Source organism: Malaclemys terrapin, chromosome 4 (genome assembly GCF_027887155.1).
Source record: "Malaclemys terrapin pileata isolate rMalTer1 chromosome 4, rMalTer1.hap1, whole genome shotgun sequence".
NCBI lineage: Eukaryota > Metazoa > Chordata > Testudines > Emydidae > Malaclemys > Malaclemys terrapin.
Window position 1 is genome coordinate 5,639,428 of NC_071508.1, and position 17,313 is coordinate 5,656,740.

Sequence of the window (17,313 nt, forward strand, 5' to 3'; positions counted from 1 at the left end):
TTCTTATATAGGCACCTATTACTCCCCCACCCCCGTCTCTAGGATGACCAGACGTCCCGATATTTCAGGGTTTGTCAATTTGTCCCGATATCTGCCGGCAGTGCCAGGTTTTTTTGTTGTTGTTCGGCCAGCAGGCACCCCCCCCCTGCCCCCATGTGTCCCGATATTTTCTTTCTCTCATCTGGTCACTCTACCCATCCCGATTTTCCACACTTGCTATCTGGTCACCCTAGGATCAAGTCACCCCTCCATTTTCTCTTTGTTACATGAAATAGATCAAGTTCCTTGACTCTATTACTGTAACGCCTGTTTTCTAAGCCTTTGCTCCCTCGGGCTCTGCCCCTGGTGTTAGGAAGAAGGGAAGGGTTCTGGCTAGATCTGACTGCGCCCTGTGTCTCGAAAGGATCCAGTGGCTGCAGCCACTAGAGGGCCCTGGTTATGGCCAAGGGACAGGAGTCTGCTCTCTCTGCTCAGTTTACCAGGACTGAGTGAGCTTCCGGAACAGAGGTTGCTGCTGCTACATCCGGACTGGAGCTGGGCTGATGATTGGCTGCTGTTCCCTAGGGATCTCATGCCCAGCTTCCCAGCTGCGGTAGGGACCGTCTCTGGCTGGACCTACCCCCCAGGGCTCTGCCAACATTAGCTCCTGAGACCGGGTGATAGAGAGAGCCGGGGATGGAGCTCTGTGCAGAGTGCCTGACTCTGTGAGACCCCAGAGCGGCTGCCCGGCTGCCAGAGGGAGGCAGAGCTCATGGCCCTGGAGAGGGGCAGGGAGAGAGAGACTGAAAGGGGAGAAACAAGTGGAGAGAGGTATCAGGGGGTAGCCGTGTTAGTCTGTATCTACAAAAACAACAAGGAGTCTGGTGGCACCTTAAAGACTAACAGATCTGTTAGTCTTTAAGGTGAAGTGGAGAAGTGGAGAGAGGGAATCTGCTACCACCATCTCCCCTGGCATTTCGCCACCCCTGACACACATGCACACGCTGACACTCCGCACAGACACGCTCACACAAGGACACATACACACACTCACGCTGACATGCAGACACGTTCTGACCCACTCGCTGCTGTAACATCGACACGGGCCAAGGCGCTGATGGACCTTAGCACACTCACATGCACTGTGACGCACACATGCTCACGCACACATACGTACGCTGACACATTCACGCAGACGCACGAGTCATACACGTGCACTGTCTGACATACAAACTTATACAGACGCCCTCAGGCACTCCCCCACCCACACTCACACAGGCAGAGATGATAGTTTCCCGCCATTCCCAGGGCTCCCTCCATTAGCTCCGTCCGTTGGACAGACTGTTGGGGTCTGCAGAACAGCACATATTTCATAGATTTCAAGGCCAACAGGACCCATTGTGCCCATACTGTCAGGCCTCCTGCCTAAGTCAAGCCAGAGAATTTCGCCCAGTAACTCCTGGCTGAGCTGTACCTCCCACAGGGCGCGTACCCAGCCCCAGCCGGCCTCTAGCTCCCCATGTTTGATTCCATGTCCCTGGCACATTCCCTGAAACACATAACAAGCCCTGAACTCACCTTGATTCTTTCCCTCACGCTGAGTAGGATTCCCAACAGCAAATCTGACGTGGTTCCCCAGACAGAGGGAAGGGAAGAGCTACGTGTCCTGGATTTCTAGGGTCTGGGCACGGGGTGGATTCTCCATCACTGGAAGTCTGTTAAAACGGAGATGCGGCATCTCTTTCTCAAAGTCAGGAGCCACTGGGCCAGAGGCAGGAATGGCTGGGGGAGATAGGAGGCCAGGCTGAAAGGGTACAATGAGCTTTCAGGCCTAGATATCTATTTCCGCAGAGACAGCAGCACAGAGGAGAGGTACAAAAAATGAAACCAGCTCAAAGTATTTGTGAGTGCCGTGAAACAGCTGGGATCCCACAGAGCTGCCGTGAACTTCCCCAGCTCTGCCCCCATCTCAGCCAGGCTGGGACTGTACCCAGCAACTGTGGCAGGCATCACTGGAAGTCTGGCAGCTGCTCCCCCGCTCAGCTGCCTTTCCCCTGGGTGTTTGGAGGGGGCGTGGTCGTCCTCTCTCCCCCGCCCCTGGCCACTTGAGGGGTTTCCAGCAGGAGATTATTTGATCGATCCAACAATGATTCATTTCACCGCCTTGGCCATTCCCCATTCCGAGGATCTCCTTTGTGTCCCCCACCATTGCCCAGCGGAGGGATTGACTCACATCCAGATTCTTTCTCATCCCAGCAGGAGCTGAGATTTAAGAGCGAGGACGAGGAGGAATCGGCAGCAGGGAGGTGATGAGACAATGGATCCGGATGGGACCGCCTCAGGAATCTCTGAAGCTGATGAACACCAGAGTCCTGGGCAGGGAGACGCTCATGAGCATCGCAGTGGGTTGGAAGAGCAGGCAGACGGCGATCCTGATGCTGTCAGGGGAAGTTTAAATGTCCAGGATGGCACCCAGCAAGGGGAGGATCCAGCCACATGGGCTGAGCCAGGGAGAGGCCCCAGTGGGAGCTCAGAACATAGGGCCCAGGAAAGAACCCAGCTGCGGCAGAAACCCCATTGCTGCCCTGACTGCGGGAAGGCGTTCAGCTGGAGCTCCCACCTCCTTCAGCACCAGCGGGTCCACACAGGGCAGAGGCCCTACAAATGTTCTGACTGCGGGAAGGGCTTCACCCAGAATTCAGACCTCATTACCCACCAGAGAATTCACACAGGCGAAAAACCCCACCGCTGCCACCAGTGTGGAAAGGGCTTCAGTGTCAGCTCAGGGCTGACCCGGCACTGGCGAGTCCACACTGGGGAGCGCCCCTACAAGTGCCTTGAGTGTGGGAAGAGCTTTGGTCGCAGTTCCAACCTGCTGACCCACCAGCGCACGCACACAGGGGAGCGCCCCTACCAGTGTGGGGAATGCGGGCAGTGCTTCAGTCACAGCTCCACCCTTGCCAAGCACCAGCGGATGCACACAGGGGAACGCCCCTACACCTGTGCCGACTGCGGGCAGTGCTTCAGCCTGGGCTCCACCCTGGCCACGCACCGCCGCAGCCTGCACACAAATGACCGGCCCTACAGCTGTGCTGAGTGCGGCAAAGGATTTGGTCGCAGCTCAGACTTGCTGGTCCACCAGCGCAGCCACTCTGAGGAGCGGCCTTACCGCTGTGCCCAGTGTGGCAAGAGGTTCGGCCGCCGCTCCAATCTCCTGGCGCATCAGCGCAGCCACACCGGGGAGCGGCCTTACCCGTGCGGGGAGTGTGGGAGGCGCTTCAGCCGGCGCTCCGACCTCATCAGCCACTGCAGGACCCACACCGGGGAGCGGCCCTACCTGTGCGCCCAGTGCCCCAAGAGCTTTGGGCAGAGCGCCGAGCTGCTGACCCACCAGCGCACCCACACTGGGGAGCGACCCTACCGCTGCCACCAATGTGGCCAGAGCTTCAGCCTCAGCTCCAACCTCCTGGCCCACCGCAGGGTCCACACTGGGGAGCGGCCCTACCACTGTGCCCAATGTGGGAGGGGATTCACCCGCAACGGCAACCTCCTGGCACATCAGCGGCGGCAGCACACAGTGGGAGAGACCACCTGATGGCACAGAACATGTGCAGGGAGAGGGGGCCCACCTGAAGGCACAGTCCATGCATGGGAGAGAGCGTCCACCTGCCAGCACAGAACATGCATGGGGGAGAGAAAGAGAGAGTGACCGCCTAATGGCACAGAACATGGCATGGAAGAAAATTTTCTCGAATGCTTATGACTCAATGTCCTAAGAGATAAAGAACAAGATGGGATATTAGTTGGTGTCTGCTACAGACCACCAAATCACACTAGGGAACAGGGAAACCAGCTCCTTATACGCGTAGATAAAAAAGCTGCGTGATCCTGGGGGATTTCAATTTGAGTGACGTATGCTGAAGGTCTCATGCTGCCAGTATTAAAATATCCTTGGAATTTCTAAACGTTATGGATAATGTCCTAATTCAAAAAGTGTTGCATCCAACATGGGGGAATGTATATTAGACCTCATCTTGATTGATAAAGAGGAAATAATCACAGAACTAAAAATTAATAGGAACTTAGGTACAAGTGATCATTACTTGATCAGATTTATACAGTGCAAACAGAATAAAGTCCAGACCAGTGATATATATACTTGGTTCTTTAAAAGAGCCAATTTCATAAAGCTGAGAACAATTTTGAACCAAATCAATTGGGAGGAAGAATTGAATCAGAAAAATATGATTGATAATTGGAAATTGTTTAAGAACACTTTATTAGATGCCTAAAAAGCCAAAGTCCCACAATTGAGGAAGAAGGCCACTGATCTGGTTCAGAGGGGAAGTGAAGGCGACTGTAGAAAATAGAAAAAAAAAAGTACAGTGGAGTCGCATCATAGGTGCATTTAACTTATGCGATTTTAACTATACGCGCTCTGCAAAACAAAGAAAGAGAAAAATAACAATTTAAATATTGTACCTGTAGTGCGGGCGATTCCGCCTGCCATTCCACTCAATGAGTGTTTGATTATACGCGATTTTTGCTTTACGTGCTGACTTCAAAACCTAACCCCCACGTAAGATGCGACTCCCCTGTATATAACAAATGGAAGAAAGGGGAAGCTGGTGAATATAAATCAGAAGCTAGGAACTGTAGAAAATTGATTAGAGAAGCAAAGGGATGCAAGGAAAAAACCAATGGCCAGCAGAGTTAAGGACTATAAGAAGGAGTTTTTAAAGTATATTAGGAACAAAAAGCATCCTGACAATGGTCTTGGTCCATAACTAGATGGAAATGGTAGAACTGTCAATAATAATGCAGAAATGTTCAACAAATATTTCTGTTCTGTATTTGGGAAAAAAATTAATGATGTTGTCATATCACATGATAACATTCCATTCCACTAGTATCTCAGAAAGATGTTAAACCGTAACTACCAAGGTCAGACATTTTTAAATATATAACTTGCATCCAGAAGTTTTTAAAGAGCTGGCTGAGGAACTTGCTGGACCATTAATGGTGATTTTCAGTAGGTCTTGGAACACTGGGAAAGTTCCAGAAGACCGGAACAAAGCTAATGTTATGCCAATATTTAAAAAGGATAAATGAGATGACTGGATAATACATATGGGACTGTCAATCTGACACCGATCCTAGGCAAGATAATAGAGAACCTGATACAGGACTCAATTAATAAAGAATTAAAAGAGTGTAATATAATTAGTGCCAATCAACATGGGTTTATGGAAAATAAATCCTGTCAAACTAACTTGATATAATTTTTTTGATGAGATTACAAGTTTGATTGACAAAGGTAGTAGCGTTGACGGAATATACTTGGACATCTGTAAGGCATTTGACTTGGTACCACATGACAGTTTGATTAAAAAACTAGAAAGATATAAAACTAACATGGCACATATTAACTGAATTAAAAGCTGACTCACTGATAGGTGTTAAAAGGTAATAGTAAGTGAAGAATCATCACTGAATGGGTGTATTATTAGGGGGGGTCCTGCAGGGATCAGTTTTTGGCCCTACCCTATTGAACATTTTTAATAATGACCTGAAAGAAAACATAAAATCCTATGCTTCGGCTGTTCGGGCGGGAGTCCGAGTGGCTTTTTTTTTTTTTTTTTGCTTTGTCAAAAATGGTAGAGCTGGTGCGACAGGGGGTGCATGCTCAACATTTTTTTACTGATAGGGCTGCGCGATCAAAAAAGTTCGGAGACCACTGCTCTACAACATGGCGTCCTCCAGAAGAATGGGTTTTTTGAATGACAGTTTACTAGGATCAACATTTTTCACAGAAAATGTTGCTGGAAAATGGCCTTTTTTCCGAAAACGAAATCTTTCGCACACTAAAAATGTGATATTTTGCGTGTCATTTTTTTTTACCGAACATTGTGACATTTTTTAATTGAATGTTTTATCAAAAATATAATGCTATAGATGACATATTGAAATATTAGAAACTTGTTTACTGTAAATGAAACATGTCTATAACTATGTTTACAATGTTTTGATTAATTTTATGAAAAATGAAAAACATCTCTTGAAACTTTGGAATGAAAACAACTTCAACATTTCTTCTGAACGGAACTATTTTTTTTAATGTATATTTTGACCATCTCCACAAACTTGCTATAATTTTAAAACAAGCTGGCCCTTTTAGCTGATCGTGTGGGTATAACAGACTTGACTTCTACAGGGTCTTTGACTGGGTGCAGCACCGTGTTCTGATTAAAACCCGAGCTCAAGGCAAAAGCAACGTAGAAGGGGTTAAATGGAATAAAAACCGGGTAACTAGGCGAACATGCAGAACCCAAACCCTCATGTGCACAACTCCACCCATAATCTATATAACCCTAACCGCAAACCTAACCTGCAGAACCTGAACCCATCCGTTCTCTGCTCAGATCTAACTCCAAACCTATTCTGCACAATGCTAAACCCAGCTCCCTCATCTGCATCACCCAACCCAAAACCTAACCCGCCTATCCCCAACTCCACCTCTAATCCGCACGACTCTAACCCTGACCTGCACCATCCTGACCCTCTGGAGTCCGGGAGAAAGGGGTTAAAAACCAAATCCTCCATTCACAGCGCAGGCAGGGCTGGGAGGGACCGGAATAACAGAGGGACCTTCCTGTGCCAGCCCCCAGGCACCTGGGGCCCCGCTCCTGAGCCGGCTCCCGGCCCGGGCGTGCGCAAGGATCGGCCCCCTCTGCAGCGCGGCCCCGGGGGAATCGCCCCGGCCCGGCGGTGAGTGGGGGCGCCGGGGAGACCCAGAGTCGCGGCGAGAGGCGGCCCCGGGGCGGGAGGGAGACAGCAGCAGAGGCAGGAAATCGCTGCTTGGAGGAAGTGGCAGAGCGAGGTGGGGATCGGAGCCGGGGGGGGGCAGAGAGAGACACCCCCACTCAGCCAGCTCCGGGGCATCACGGGCTGGGGGGGGGGGGTTGTGCCCTGAGCCCTGAGCCCTGCAGGGTCCCCCAGACCAACTATATTAGCGGTACCCCCAGCCAGCTAGTCCCCTTGGGGCTGGATCAGAGATCTCCCCCCCCGCCCCAAGGGAAAGGCCCCGTGTCCCATTCCCCACATCCCTGAGCCAGCCAGGACCCGCCTCCCCCCCCCCCCCAGACCCCATGTCCAATATTCTCCCACACCCCTGAGCCAGCCAGTCTCCTGCTCAGAGCCAATCAGACAGCAGCAGTAGTGGCTTGTGAGTGAAGGGGCCCAGCCACATACCTTCTTCATAGATCGGGGGTAGGCAACCGATGGCACGGGTGCCAAAGGCGGCACGCAAGCTGATTTTCAGTGGCACTCGCAATGCCCAGGTCCTGGCCACCGGTCCAGGGGGGCTCTGCATTTTAATTTAATTTTAAATGAAGCTTCTTAAACATTTTAAAAACCTTATTTACTTTACATACAATAGTTTAGTTATATATTATAGACTTATAGAAAGAGACCTTCTAAAAACATTAAAATGTATTACTGGCACGCGAAACCTTACATTAGAGTGAATAAATGAAGACTCGGCGCACCACTGCTGAAAGGTTGCCGACCCCTGTCACAGATGCTCAAGGCCACTGAGTCCATCCAGTCCACCCTCCTGCATCATCTAGGCCAGACGGTCTCCCCCAGTGATTCGGTAAATAGCACTAAGGGCAGGTCAGTTATACAGAGCCACCCAGAGCAGCCTATTGAGTGTGTGTCTTAACACGGCCACGTGCGTGGCTACACGTCTAGGACAGAGGAGGTAGCCGACACTTAATAGAGGAGGGGCTGTATCCTGGAAAGGAGAAGCGCTGGGAAGGGCTTAGGGGTCATGGTGGAAACCTGCTGAACATGAGCTGCTAGTGGGAGGGAATATCGCAGTCCCTGGCTGTCCGAGTAGAGGAGTACAAGGAGAAGCAGGGAGGGGGGGGTTACCTCTGTATATGGCATTAGTAAGACTGGTACTGGGGACTCTGTCCAGTTCTGGTGTGCACACTTCAACCAGGATGTTGCCAAGTTGCTAAGGGTTCAAAGAAGAGCTACAAGAGATCTGGAAAACCTGCCTTGGAGCGAGAGACTAAGGGCTTGTCTACACAGCAAAATTTACTGGTGTAGCTCTGTAATTATACAGCTGTCATTATACTGATACCACTCATAGAGAGACACTTGCACCAAGCCTAATACCTTAAATGTTCTTTTACTTAATCATATAGTGCATAAGAGAGCACAGATGATACAAAGCAATAAACATCTGAAGTCGCAACGTCAGTAAGTCAGCCAGGATGCAGGAATTGTTAGGGGGGGCTGGGATGGAGGGGCAAAATGGGCCTTTCTTCTGGCCTTAACGTTTATGAAATGCACTGTTTGCAGAGTCCAGCAGCCTTTGCAGGGACAGAGCTAATGGAGGGAGCTCTGGGAATGGATGGGAAACGGCGATCTTTGTGTGAGTGTCCATGTGAGAGTGAATCTATGAATGTGTGTGTCTGTGTGTGCCCAGAGAGGTGATGGTGCCCGGGCTCTCTGATCCAGCAGGTCTGAAGGTGGCTATCCCTCCAGGCGGGGTGAGCTGAGGATGAAGAAGGTGTCAAGGAAGAGCCAGAATGAGAAGTACCGGCTGAAGTACAGCCGGCTGCGCCGGGCGGCCAAGGCCATGGTGTTCGAGAATGCAGCACTGTGCGATGAGATTGCCCGGCTGGAGGAGAAATTCCTGCGGGCGAGAGAGGAGCGTCGATTCCTCTTCACCAAGCTGCTGCAGCTGCAGGCACTGTCAGCCGAGGAGGAGAGCCCGGCGGTGCCATTGGGGGGCATCTCAGCAGGGTACGGCGTGGCACCGACCCCTGGCCCAGATGAGCCAGCGCCTGCAGGGAAGCGGCCCAAGAAGGGCAAGGAGAATGGGCGTGCAGCCAAGCGGCGGGCAGCACCAGACAGGGGGGTGCGGCGGCTGGTGCAGCCAGTGCCGCTGGACCCCTCGGGTCGGCCGGTTTTCCCCATCGCGCTGGGTGGGCTGACGGTCTACAGCCTGGGTGAGATCGTGGCCGACCGGGCAGGCTTCCACGATGAGGGAGCCATCTACCCAGTGGGTTTCTGCAGCACCCGGGTCTACGCCAGCATGCGGCGCCCCGACCAGCGCTGCCTCTACACCTGCCAGATCAAAGACGGCGGAGTGGGCCCCCGCTTTGAGATTGTGCCTGAGGATGAGCCGGGCAGTGCCCTGGCGGGCACCACAGCTGACACCTGCCACGCCCAGCTGCTGGCGGCCATCAGTGCTGCCCGGGGGCGGCCCTACCCTGAGCTGGAGGCAGCCGGGGCTGATTTCTTCGGCTTCTCGCACCCAGCCGTGCACAACCTCATCCAGAGCTGCCCCGGGGCCCGCAAATGCGGGGCCTACCGCTGGGTGCGCTTCGAGGTGTGTCGTCCCGGGGATGGGCAGGTGCCCCAGGGGCTGCCCGACAACTGCGCAGCCACCGACTTCCAGTCCTTCCGCCGCCGCGCCCAGGAGGAGGAGGAACGGGACCGCGGAGGGGGTGGAGCAGGGGGGCGGGCACTGGGGCTGACCCCTGCCCAGGCCTTCACTTCCCCCTGCTCCTATGAGGAGGTGTTCCTGAGCCGCCCTCTCGAGTCCCCCAGCCATGGCAGCCCCGATGGCTCTGATGACTGAGACCCCTCTGCCCCTCAACCCTGGTGTGTGGCCTCCATGGAGCCACACACACCCCCACGCCCGGGGCGGCCTGCACAGCTCTTCCCATGAAGCGCCCCCCTCCCCCTCCATCCCAGCCTATACAGAGTTCCCAGCTCAGCATGGCCCCCACAGCTCCTGCCACTGAGCCCCCTCCCCCTGTGTGGGCATCACAGGCCCCTGGCCTGATCCTCACAGCTCCTCCCACTGAGTTCTCCCTCTCCACCACAGCATGACAACCCCCCCCCCCCCAGCTGTGCTGGCTCTGGGGGTGGTGCTGGCTTTGGGGACCTGTGCAGCTGACTCCACATGGGGCTTGTCCCCACCCTGTGTGAACACTCTGCTCACTAATAAAGATGATGGTGGAAGCCACATCCCTGGCTCTGTCTGCTACCTTTCCTGGGTGTAGGAGGGAGGGGAACAGAGGGGCAGCCAGACGGGTGAGCTACCCCTGCCCTGTTCTTGTGGCCCTTCCCTGGCTTATCCAGTGTTAACAGCGGGATCCAAATCTGGATCCCAATCCCTGGGCACTCAGCCATGTGGGGTGTGAGCTTAAGGGGTCACCCAAAGCTGGACAGATGGGGCAGCCTGCCCCCTCCCTCCAAACTAGACTCAGCCACTCCTATCCAACCTAGGCCCAAACAGACCCTTCCTCCATTGGACAGGGGCTCAGACCCACATCCACTCTCTGCCTTTCAGAGTAAGTGTGCCAGAGCTATTTGCCAGCCAGACCCATTCCCCTTCCCCCAGAGCCTGCTCCCTGTCTGTCTATAACCCTGTGCCTTCCTGCTGTGCTGACACTGTGTCTCCTGGGAGATCAAGCAATGTTCCCCCCCCCAACACACACACACACACACACACACACACACTCACTCACTCACTCACTCTCTCTCTCTCTCTCTCTCTCTCTCCCCCCGCGCTTCCCATCAGACCCCCCATGTCAGGGCAGACCCTGTCTCAGCTGACCGGCTATTCCTGGCTCTGGGAGGAAATGAGGTCTAGTGGGTGGGGAGGGGAATGGAACTCAGGACTCCTGGGTTCTCTTTGCGGAGGGGCGAGTGGAGTCTAGTTGGTTAGAGCAGGGGGGCCTGGGTTTTATTCCCAGCTGTGGCAGCCATAACCCAATGGGCTGCCTCTGATATTGTACCACCCTGGCGCCTCTGTGCCCCCTGCCCCTGGTTCAAATCCTCCCCCCAGAGTCTCCCTCCTACTTTACATCTCCGTTCCCCGGCGAGCCGGGGCATGAATGGGTTAAAGACACCAAGCTCCTGGAGTGGAGCCTGAAGCAGGGAGGGGGACGGGATAGCGGAGGGACCTTCCTGCGCCAGCCCCGAGCACCTGGGTCCCGAGCCCCGCTCCCCTCCCCGCCAGTGTGTGCGCGCAGGGCGAGCCCCAGTCTGCAGCCCCCGGGGATCGCCCCGGCCCGGCGGTGAGTAGGGGCGCGGGGAGAGGCGGCCACGGCAGGGAGGGAAACAGCAGCAGAGGCAGGAAATTGCACCGCAGGGCTCGGTGGGATCGGAGCCGAACCGCGGCTGGGACCGGAGACCCCCCAGCCCGGTAGCCCCGGGGTTTGTGCTGCAGGCGAGGGCCTGCCCTGCCCGGGGGGAATGGCTGTGCCAGCGATGATCCCGGGTGTGGGCTGACTTACGCTGTGGGGAGGAAGTGTAGGGGCAGCCCAGCTGTGGAGAAGGCATGAAGGAGGGGGCCTGGTGTCTGGTGGAGCAATGATTCCCTCTCCAGGGAGCCACCTGTTCCCTGGCCACACAGTCTACCAAGGGTGAGTTAGTTTGTGGTGTGGGAGCTGGAGCTGGGACTCACCCAACTCCTCTAGATGCCCACATGGTGGGAACAGCAGCTGGACTGGCACTGAGGGCCCTCAGTGACCTGTTAGTGGGGCTTCTGCTTTTGGGGTTCACTAACTTCAGTTTTTCGGATGTTATTTTTAACAATTTTTGAGTTCTGTGTAGATATCCAAAAAAGGGGGGGTTTCAGGGCTTTCTCTTTGTATATAGTGTAATGAGTAATCTATTTGCTATGGACCCTTGTGCGCTTTTACTTAGCACTGTTTCAAACAGCACTACGTTAGAGCACACTAGGGAGCTTCTAATGCGCACCAGCAGGATCCCTGTGGCCCAATTAATGCTCAACACATTCGTTCATTTGAGAAATCATACTCCTGTAGTGCACGTTACTGCTCCGTCTAGACAAGCCCTTATAACCCTTCCAATGTTTGATTTCTTTTCTTTGTATTGGGGTGTGTTGTGGGTGTTTATCAGCTAAAATCTAAAATCAGATGCCTTACCCATTAGCAATGCCCTGGGCATCCTCTGCCCAAGTAATGCCAATTTAGGAGGACATTATGTCTCTTGTGATATGCAATGTAGCTGTGTTGGTTCTAGGATATCAGAGAGACAAAGTGGGTGAGGTAAGATCTTTTATCTGGGGTTGTCAAATGATTAACAAAATAATTACAACAGAGGGTCCTGTGGCACCTTTGAGACTAACAGAAGTATTGGGAGCATAAGCTTTCGTGGGTAAGAACCTCACTTCTTCAGATGCAAGTAATGGAAATCTCCAGAAATAAAATAATTACAATTAATCATGAGATTTAAAAAATAGTCACGATTAATCACAGTTTTAATCGCAGTGTTAAACAATAATAGAATATCAATTTAAATTTATTATAAATATTTTTGGATGTTTTTCTACATTTTCAAACATACCGATTTCAATTACAACGCAAAATACAAAGTGTAGAGTGTTCATAGTGCTCACTTTATATTATTTTTCAGTTCACCTCATACAAGTACTGTGGTGCAATCTCTTTATTGTGAAAGTGCAATTTACAAATGTAGAATTATTTTTTTACATAAACTACACTCAAAAACAAAACAATGTAAAACTTCAGAGCCTACAAGTCCACTCAGTCCTATTTCTTGTTCAGCCAATCGCTCAGACAAACAAGTTTGTTTACATTGACAGGACATAATGCTGCCCGCTTCTTAATTACAATGTCACCTGAAAGTGAGAACAGGCGTTCGCATGGTACTGTTGTAGCTGGCGCTGCAAGGTATTTATGTGTCAGATATGCTAAACATTAGTATGCCTCTTCATGCTTCGACTTGTAGGTTCTAAAGTAATAATAATAATTCTACATTTGTAAGTTGCACTTTCACAATAAAGAGATTGTGTTATAGTACTTGTATGAAGTGAACTGAAAAATACCATTTCTTCTGTTTATCTTTTTTACAGTGCAAATATTTGTAATCAAAAATACTAATATAAAGTGAGCCCTGTACACTTTGTATTCTGTGTTGTAATTGAAATCAATATATTTGAAAATATAGAAAAAATCCAGGAATATTTATAATACATTTAAATTGGTATTCTATAATGGATTAACAGTGCGATTAAAACAGTGATTAATCATGACTATTTTTTAATCTAGTTAATTTGTTTTCTGTTAATTGCTTGCGTTGACTGCAATTAATTGACAGCCCTACTTTGATTGGACAGAACTTGTGACACAGGCATTGGCTGAGTGCTGGACAAGGACTTCGAACTCCTGGGTTCGATTCATGGTTCTGCTATAGACCTTGGACAAATCACTTTTCCTCTTCGGGCCTCAGTTCATACTCCTGCACTTTGTCTATTTAGAGTAGACAGTAGTAAGCTTTTCAGGGCAGGGAGTTTCTTCCACTGCGTGCCCATACAACACCCCAGGCAACAGAGCCCCAAACTCGGTCATTGGGTGCTCGTGCGGGTCCCTGGCACAATGGGGCCCTGATCTCTGCTGGGATTTCTACGTGCTACTGTTGCTAGTGACAGTACGAAGTTCTCAGTGCTGTGATAATCTCCGATGCCTCCTCTCTGCTGTTCCAGGGGCAGGCGTCCCCGTTCCCAAACCCGACCTCGTGTCCCACATGGAGCCATGGGAAGAGCTGCAAGTCCCAGACCCCCAGTGCTCCAAGGAACAGGAGATGCCAAGAGGCGCCCAAGAAGGTGAGGGTACTCGGAGACCATCTGTGAGGGACCACCCTTTGATTTCACTCCTGGCACTCCAGCAGGTGAATAAAGAGGAGAGGGTAGCTAACTCCCTCATCTTCCATGCTAGGCAGGCTTAGCTTCCTTGAGACACCCCCAGCTCTGGAGATCCAGGGAGGCAGTTTCTCCCCCTTAACCAACATGCAAAACCAGTCTTTCAGGAAGTGTGCGTCTCTTTAACCCCCCGCTCCCCCTTGGTCTCTGACTGTCCCCTCCCCACTTCATGGGGGCGGGGGTGATTCAGACACAGATCCTCAAAGGTTCCCATTGATTTCAGTAGAAGTTAGGAGTTTGAAGTACCTTTGAGGATCTGGATCTCAGCCCTAGGAAGGTGGGTCTGGCCCACCAGAGGTGGGAGGGCAGAGGTAGCTAGTCCTGGGTGTGCATCTCAAGAGCTCTGACCTGGGCTATTGTCCAGTCACGGTTCCTGACTGCCAGGATATGGAACTGACCCGATAGATGCTGCAGTAACCCTCCGTACATCAGGGAGACAAACATCTAGAGCAGCCATAGATTATTACAGGCCACTCCTGATCCGCCCCCTGGCACCTCCTCTGGGCGTCCGTGCAGCAATGACTCCCATCTGGCTCATCTTCCAGGTGCCGAGATCCCGCGTAGAAGCAAGGAAGAGACTTTGCAGCATGAAAGGGAAGCAGCCAGATGCAAAGGGAATGTGTCCTGTAGACCCAAGGGGGGCGATGGCTGGGTGGAAGGGCAGCAGGATCCCGGACCTCCGGGTTCCATTTGCGTGAAGAGTGGCATGAGCGACGGGTCAGTGGGTGGCACCCCAAGCCCCATCGCCTGCCCCATGTGCGGGAAGGGCTTCAGCCGCAGGTCGAACCTCACGAAGCACCAGCGGGTCCACACGGGGGAGCGTCCCTTCTGCTGCACCCAGTGTGGGAAATGCTTCACTCAGAGCTCCAACCTCTGCCGGCACCAGAGCCTCCATGCAGCGGGTGAGGGGCCCTGGTGCTGCCCCGAGTGTGGGGAGAGCTTCACAGGGAGCGCGGGTCTGGCCAGGCACCGAAGAACACATGCTGCAGGGGAGAGATCCCACTTCTGCCACCAATGTGGGAAAGGCTTTGCTAGCCACTCACTTTTAACCATTCACCGGCGCAGCCACTCGGGGGAGCGGCCGTTCTCATGTGCCCAGTGCGGGCGCAGCTTTGACCGCAGCTCCCTACTGGTGGAGCACCAGCGCACCCACACCGGGGAGCGCCCCTACCGCTGCCACCAGTGCAGCCAGGGCTTCACCCGCGCCACCCACCTCAGCCGGCACCAGCTAATCCACCGTGGCGAGCGACCTCACGGCTGCCCCGAGTGTGGCCGGCGCTTCCGGCTCCGGGCTGCGTTAGTCAAGCACGTGCGGAGCCACACAGGGGAGCGACCTTACAAGTGTGCTGAGTGTGGGGCGGTCTTCGCCAGTGTCTCCTCCCTGGCCCGGCACCGCCGGAGCCACGCTGGTGAGAAGCCCCACCACTGCCCCGATTGTGGCAAGAGATTTGGGCAGAGCACTGCCTTCGCTGAGCACTGCCGCACCCACACTGGGGAGCGCCCCTACCGCTGCCTGGAGTGTGGCCGCGCCTTCGCTGGCAGCTCCAACTTCATCCGGCACCAGAGAATCCACACCGGGGAGCGGCCCTACCAGTGCCAGGACTGCGGCCGTACCTTCCGGGTCAGCTCCAGCCTAGCCAGGCACCAGAGGACTCACCACCTTACTGAGTGTGGAGATACTCCCTTGCTGGGACGGGCAGGACAGAGCTAGGGTCACTGGGGGCGTAGGCCTAGGTGGAGCTGAAGGCGGGGGGGGAGGGGGTTGGTTGGGGCTGGGGCCATGGCAGGTGTGAGCTGAGATGGTCAGGGCACAAGGCAGGAGCAAGTGGCTGGTGGCTGGATTCTCTGCACCCCTGAGCCAAGCAGAACCCCATGGAGCAGGATCAGATGGCTTGGATCAGAGCTCACCAGGGAAGGTGCTTCCTGCATCTTGCCGCACCAGTCCTCTCTTCCCCGCCTTGGTGCTGAACTCTCCGTCCAGTAGGAAGCGCCGTCTCCTAAACGCTCCTCCCACCATTACCACCAATTTAGGCTAGGCCTGCTGGGGCAGAGCTCTCTCCTTTCATCATCCCAAGGAAGATAGGGCCCATGTTGGCCCCTGGCTCCAGTCTGCTTCTAACAGGGCTGCGCCATGGCGACAAACTCAGAGGTGCCCCAGGGGAGTGGCCCTTTGCTGTATAGACCAGCATCAGGCAGGCTGGACCTGCCCTCAGTGCTGCAGTTCGCCCAGGGGTCTATGCCACCTCCCACCCCAAGCCAATGCCACTTGAGGCTGGACTACGCAGCAGGTTTGTTTATATTAAAAACAAAAGCCCACGGCCCGTTGTTGTGTTTTTGTTGTTACCAGGTTAAACCTGGGGTCGGCCGACACACTGAGCCCCGGAGCGGCCTACTGAGCCATGCTCATCCTAGTTGCACTTTATGTCACGCCCTCCTAAACTGCACTCCCCCCTGGAGTCTCTGTGGCTGGCGGCCCTGCCTGCAGACTCAGCAGACCTTGGCTTTCTCGAGGGTTAGCTCTGAAATCTGGAAGGACCCTGCGCTCCAAACCAAAGTCCTCAATCCCAGAGCCCCCTGGGCCAGAGGGGGGCTGGCCGCTCCTGAGAACCCTGCACTTGGCTCTTCTGTAACGAAAGAGTCACAAAGCTCAGAGAGAACAGAACCCAATTGAAGATCGAGGTATAACTGCTCACCACATTTGTGGTCAGGAAAGAATTTCCCCCCAAGTCATGCTGGCAGGGAGGGCGCACACCATTCCTGGAAGTACTGGAATATCCAGTACTCTGGGGAGGTGTGTGTGACTACACTATCTCCCCCCAACTCTAACCCACTAGACCCCACTTCCTTCGCAGAGCTGGGGATAGAAACCAGGAGTCCTGACTCCCCCTTTCCGATCCCCCCCTCTAACTCACTAGACCCCATTTCCTTCCCAGAGCTGGGAATAATTGAATCAATGGAGATGGGGTCTGCTCCTGAAATGGGAGCTGTGACAGGGAGCATTTGTGGGGGGTTGCTCTTTCAGGGAAACAGTGTCAGCATAGCAGGAAGGCAGTGTTATAGATGGGGTGGGGAGCTAGCTCCGAGGGTCTCTGGGGTGCAGGTGGGGTCCGGCTGGCACATAGCTCTGGCACATTCACTCTGAACAGCTGTGGGGGAGATCTGGGTCTGAGCCCCATTCCAATGGGGGAAGGATCTGTTTGTTCTGAGGTTGGAAGGGAGCAGCTGAATCCAGTCTGGATGATGTTACTACGGGGAGGGGACAAGCTGCCCACATGTCAGACCCAGGAGACCAGTTATGATGTATTGGGAACCTGAGCTGGAGATGCCTGAGAATTCACTGCATCTGACAGCTCACTGTATGGATCACAACTGCACAGACATTCCTGTACCGCTTACTCCCATCCCTAGACGGGGAATCGAACCCAAGAGTTCTGACTCTGCCCCCCTCACCACCGCCACATTCTCTCAGTAGCTTTGACAGCGTGGTCTAGCGGCAAGACACTGGCCTGGGAATGAAACCTGCTGAGTTGAGCATTGAAGGGATGGTGAATCAGACTGTT

At 53.4% G+C, this 17,313-nt stretch overlaps 2 protein-coding genes across 5 annotated transcripts; both read left to right on the forward strand.

Moving 5' to 3' along the window:
- Nucleotides 1-507: 507 nt before the first annotated feature.
- LOC128835588 (uncharacterized) lies at nucleotides 508-15,847 on the forward strand. The gene is made up of 7 exons (XM_054025142.1): nucleotides 508-592; nucleotides 2,239-3,556; nucleotides 7,559-7,653; nucleotides 8,512-9,597; nucleotides 10,945-11,084; nucleotides 13,538-13,657; nucleotides 14,299-15,847. Exons 2-7 carry the CDS (start codon nucleotides 2,297-2,299, stop codon nucleotides 15,462-15,464), a joined length of 3,867 nt encoding a protein of 1,288 aa, XP_053881117.1. The 5' UTR covers nucleotides 508-592; nucleotides 2,239-2,296; the 3' UTR covers nucleotides 15,465-15,847.
- On the forward strand, nucleotides 6,590-10,029 carry TBRG1 (transforming growth factor beta regulator 1). Of its 4 annotated transcripts, none has more exons than XM_054027600.1 (2): nucleotides 6,590-6,747; nucleotides 8,509-10,029. In XM_054027600.1, the coding sequence occupies exon 2, from the start codon at nucleotides 8,552-8,554 to the stop codon at nucleotides 9,635-9,637; it is 1,086 nt and encodes a 361-aa protein (XP_053883575.1). In that variant the 5' UTR covers nucleotides 6,590-6,747; nucleotides 8,509-8,551; the 3' UTR covers nucleotides 9,638-10,029. The 4 variants fall into 4 exon arrangements, with proteins under 4 accessions (XP_053883575.1, XP_053883572.1, XP_053883574.1 ...); XM_054027597.1 differs by having other exon boundaries at nucleotides 6,665-6,747; nucleotides 8,512-10,029; XM_054027599.1 differs by having other exon boundaries at nucleotides 6,679-6,747; nucleotides 8,536-10,029.
- Nucleotides 15,848-17,313: the final 1,466 nt, after the last annotated feature.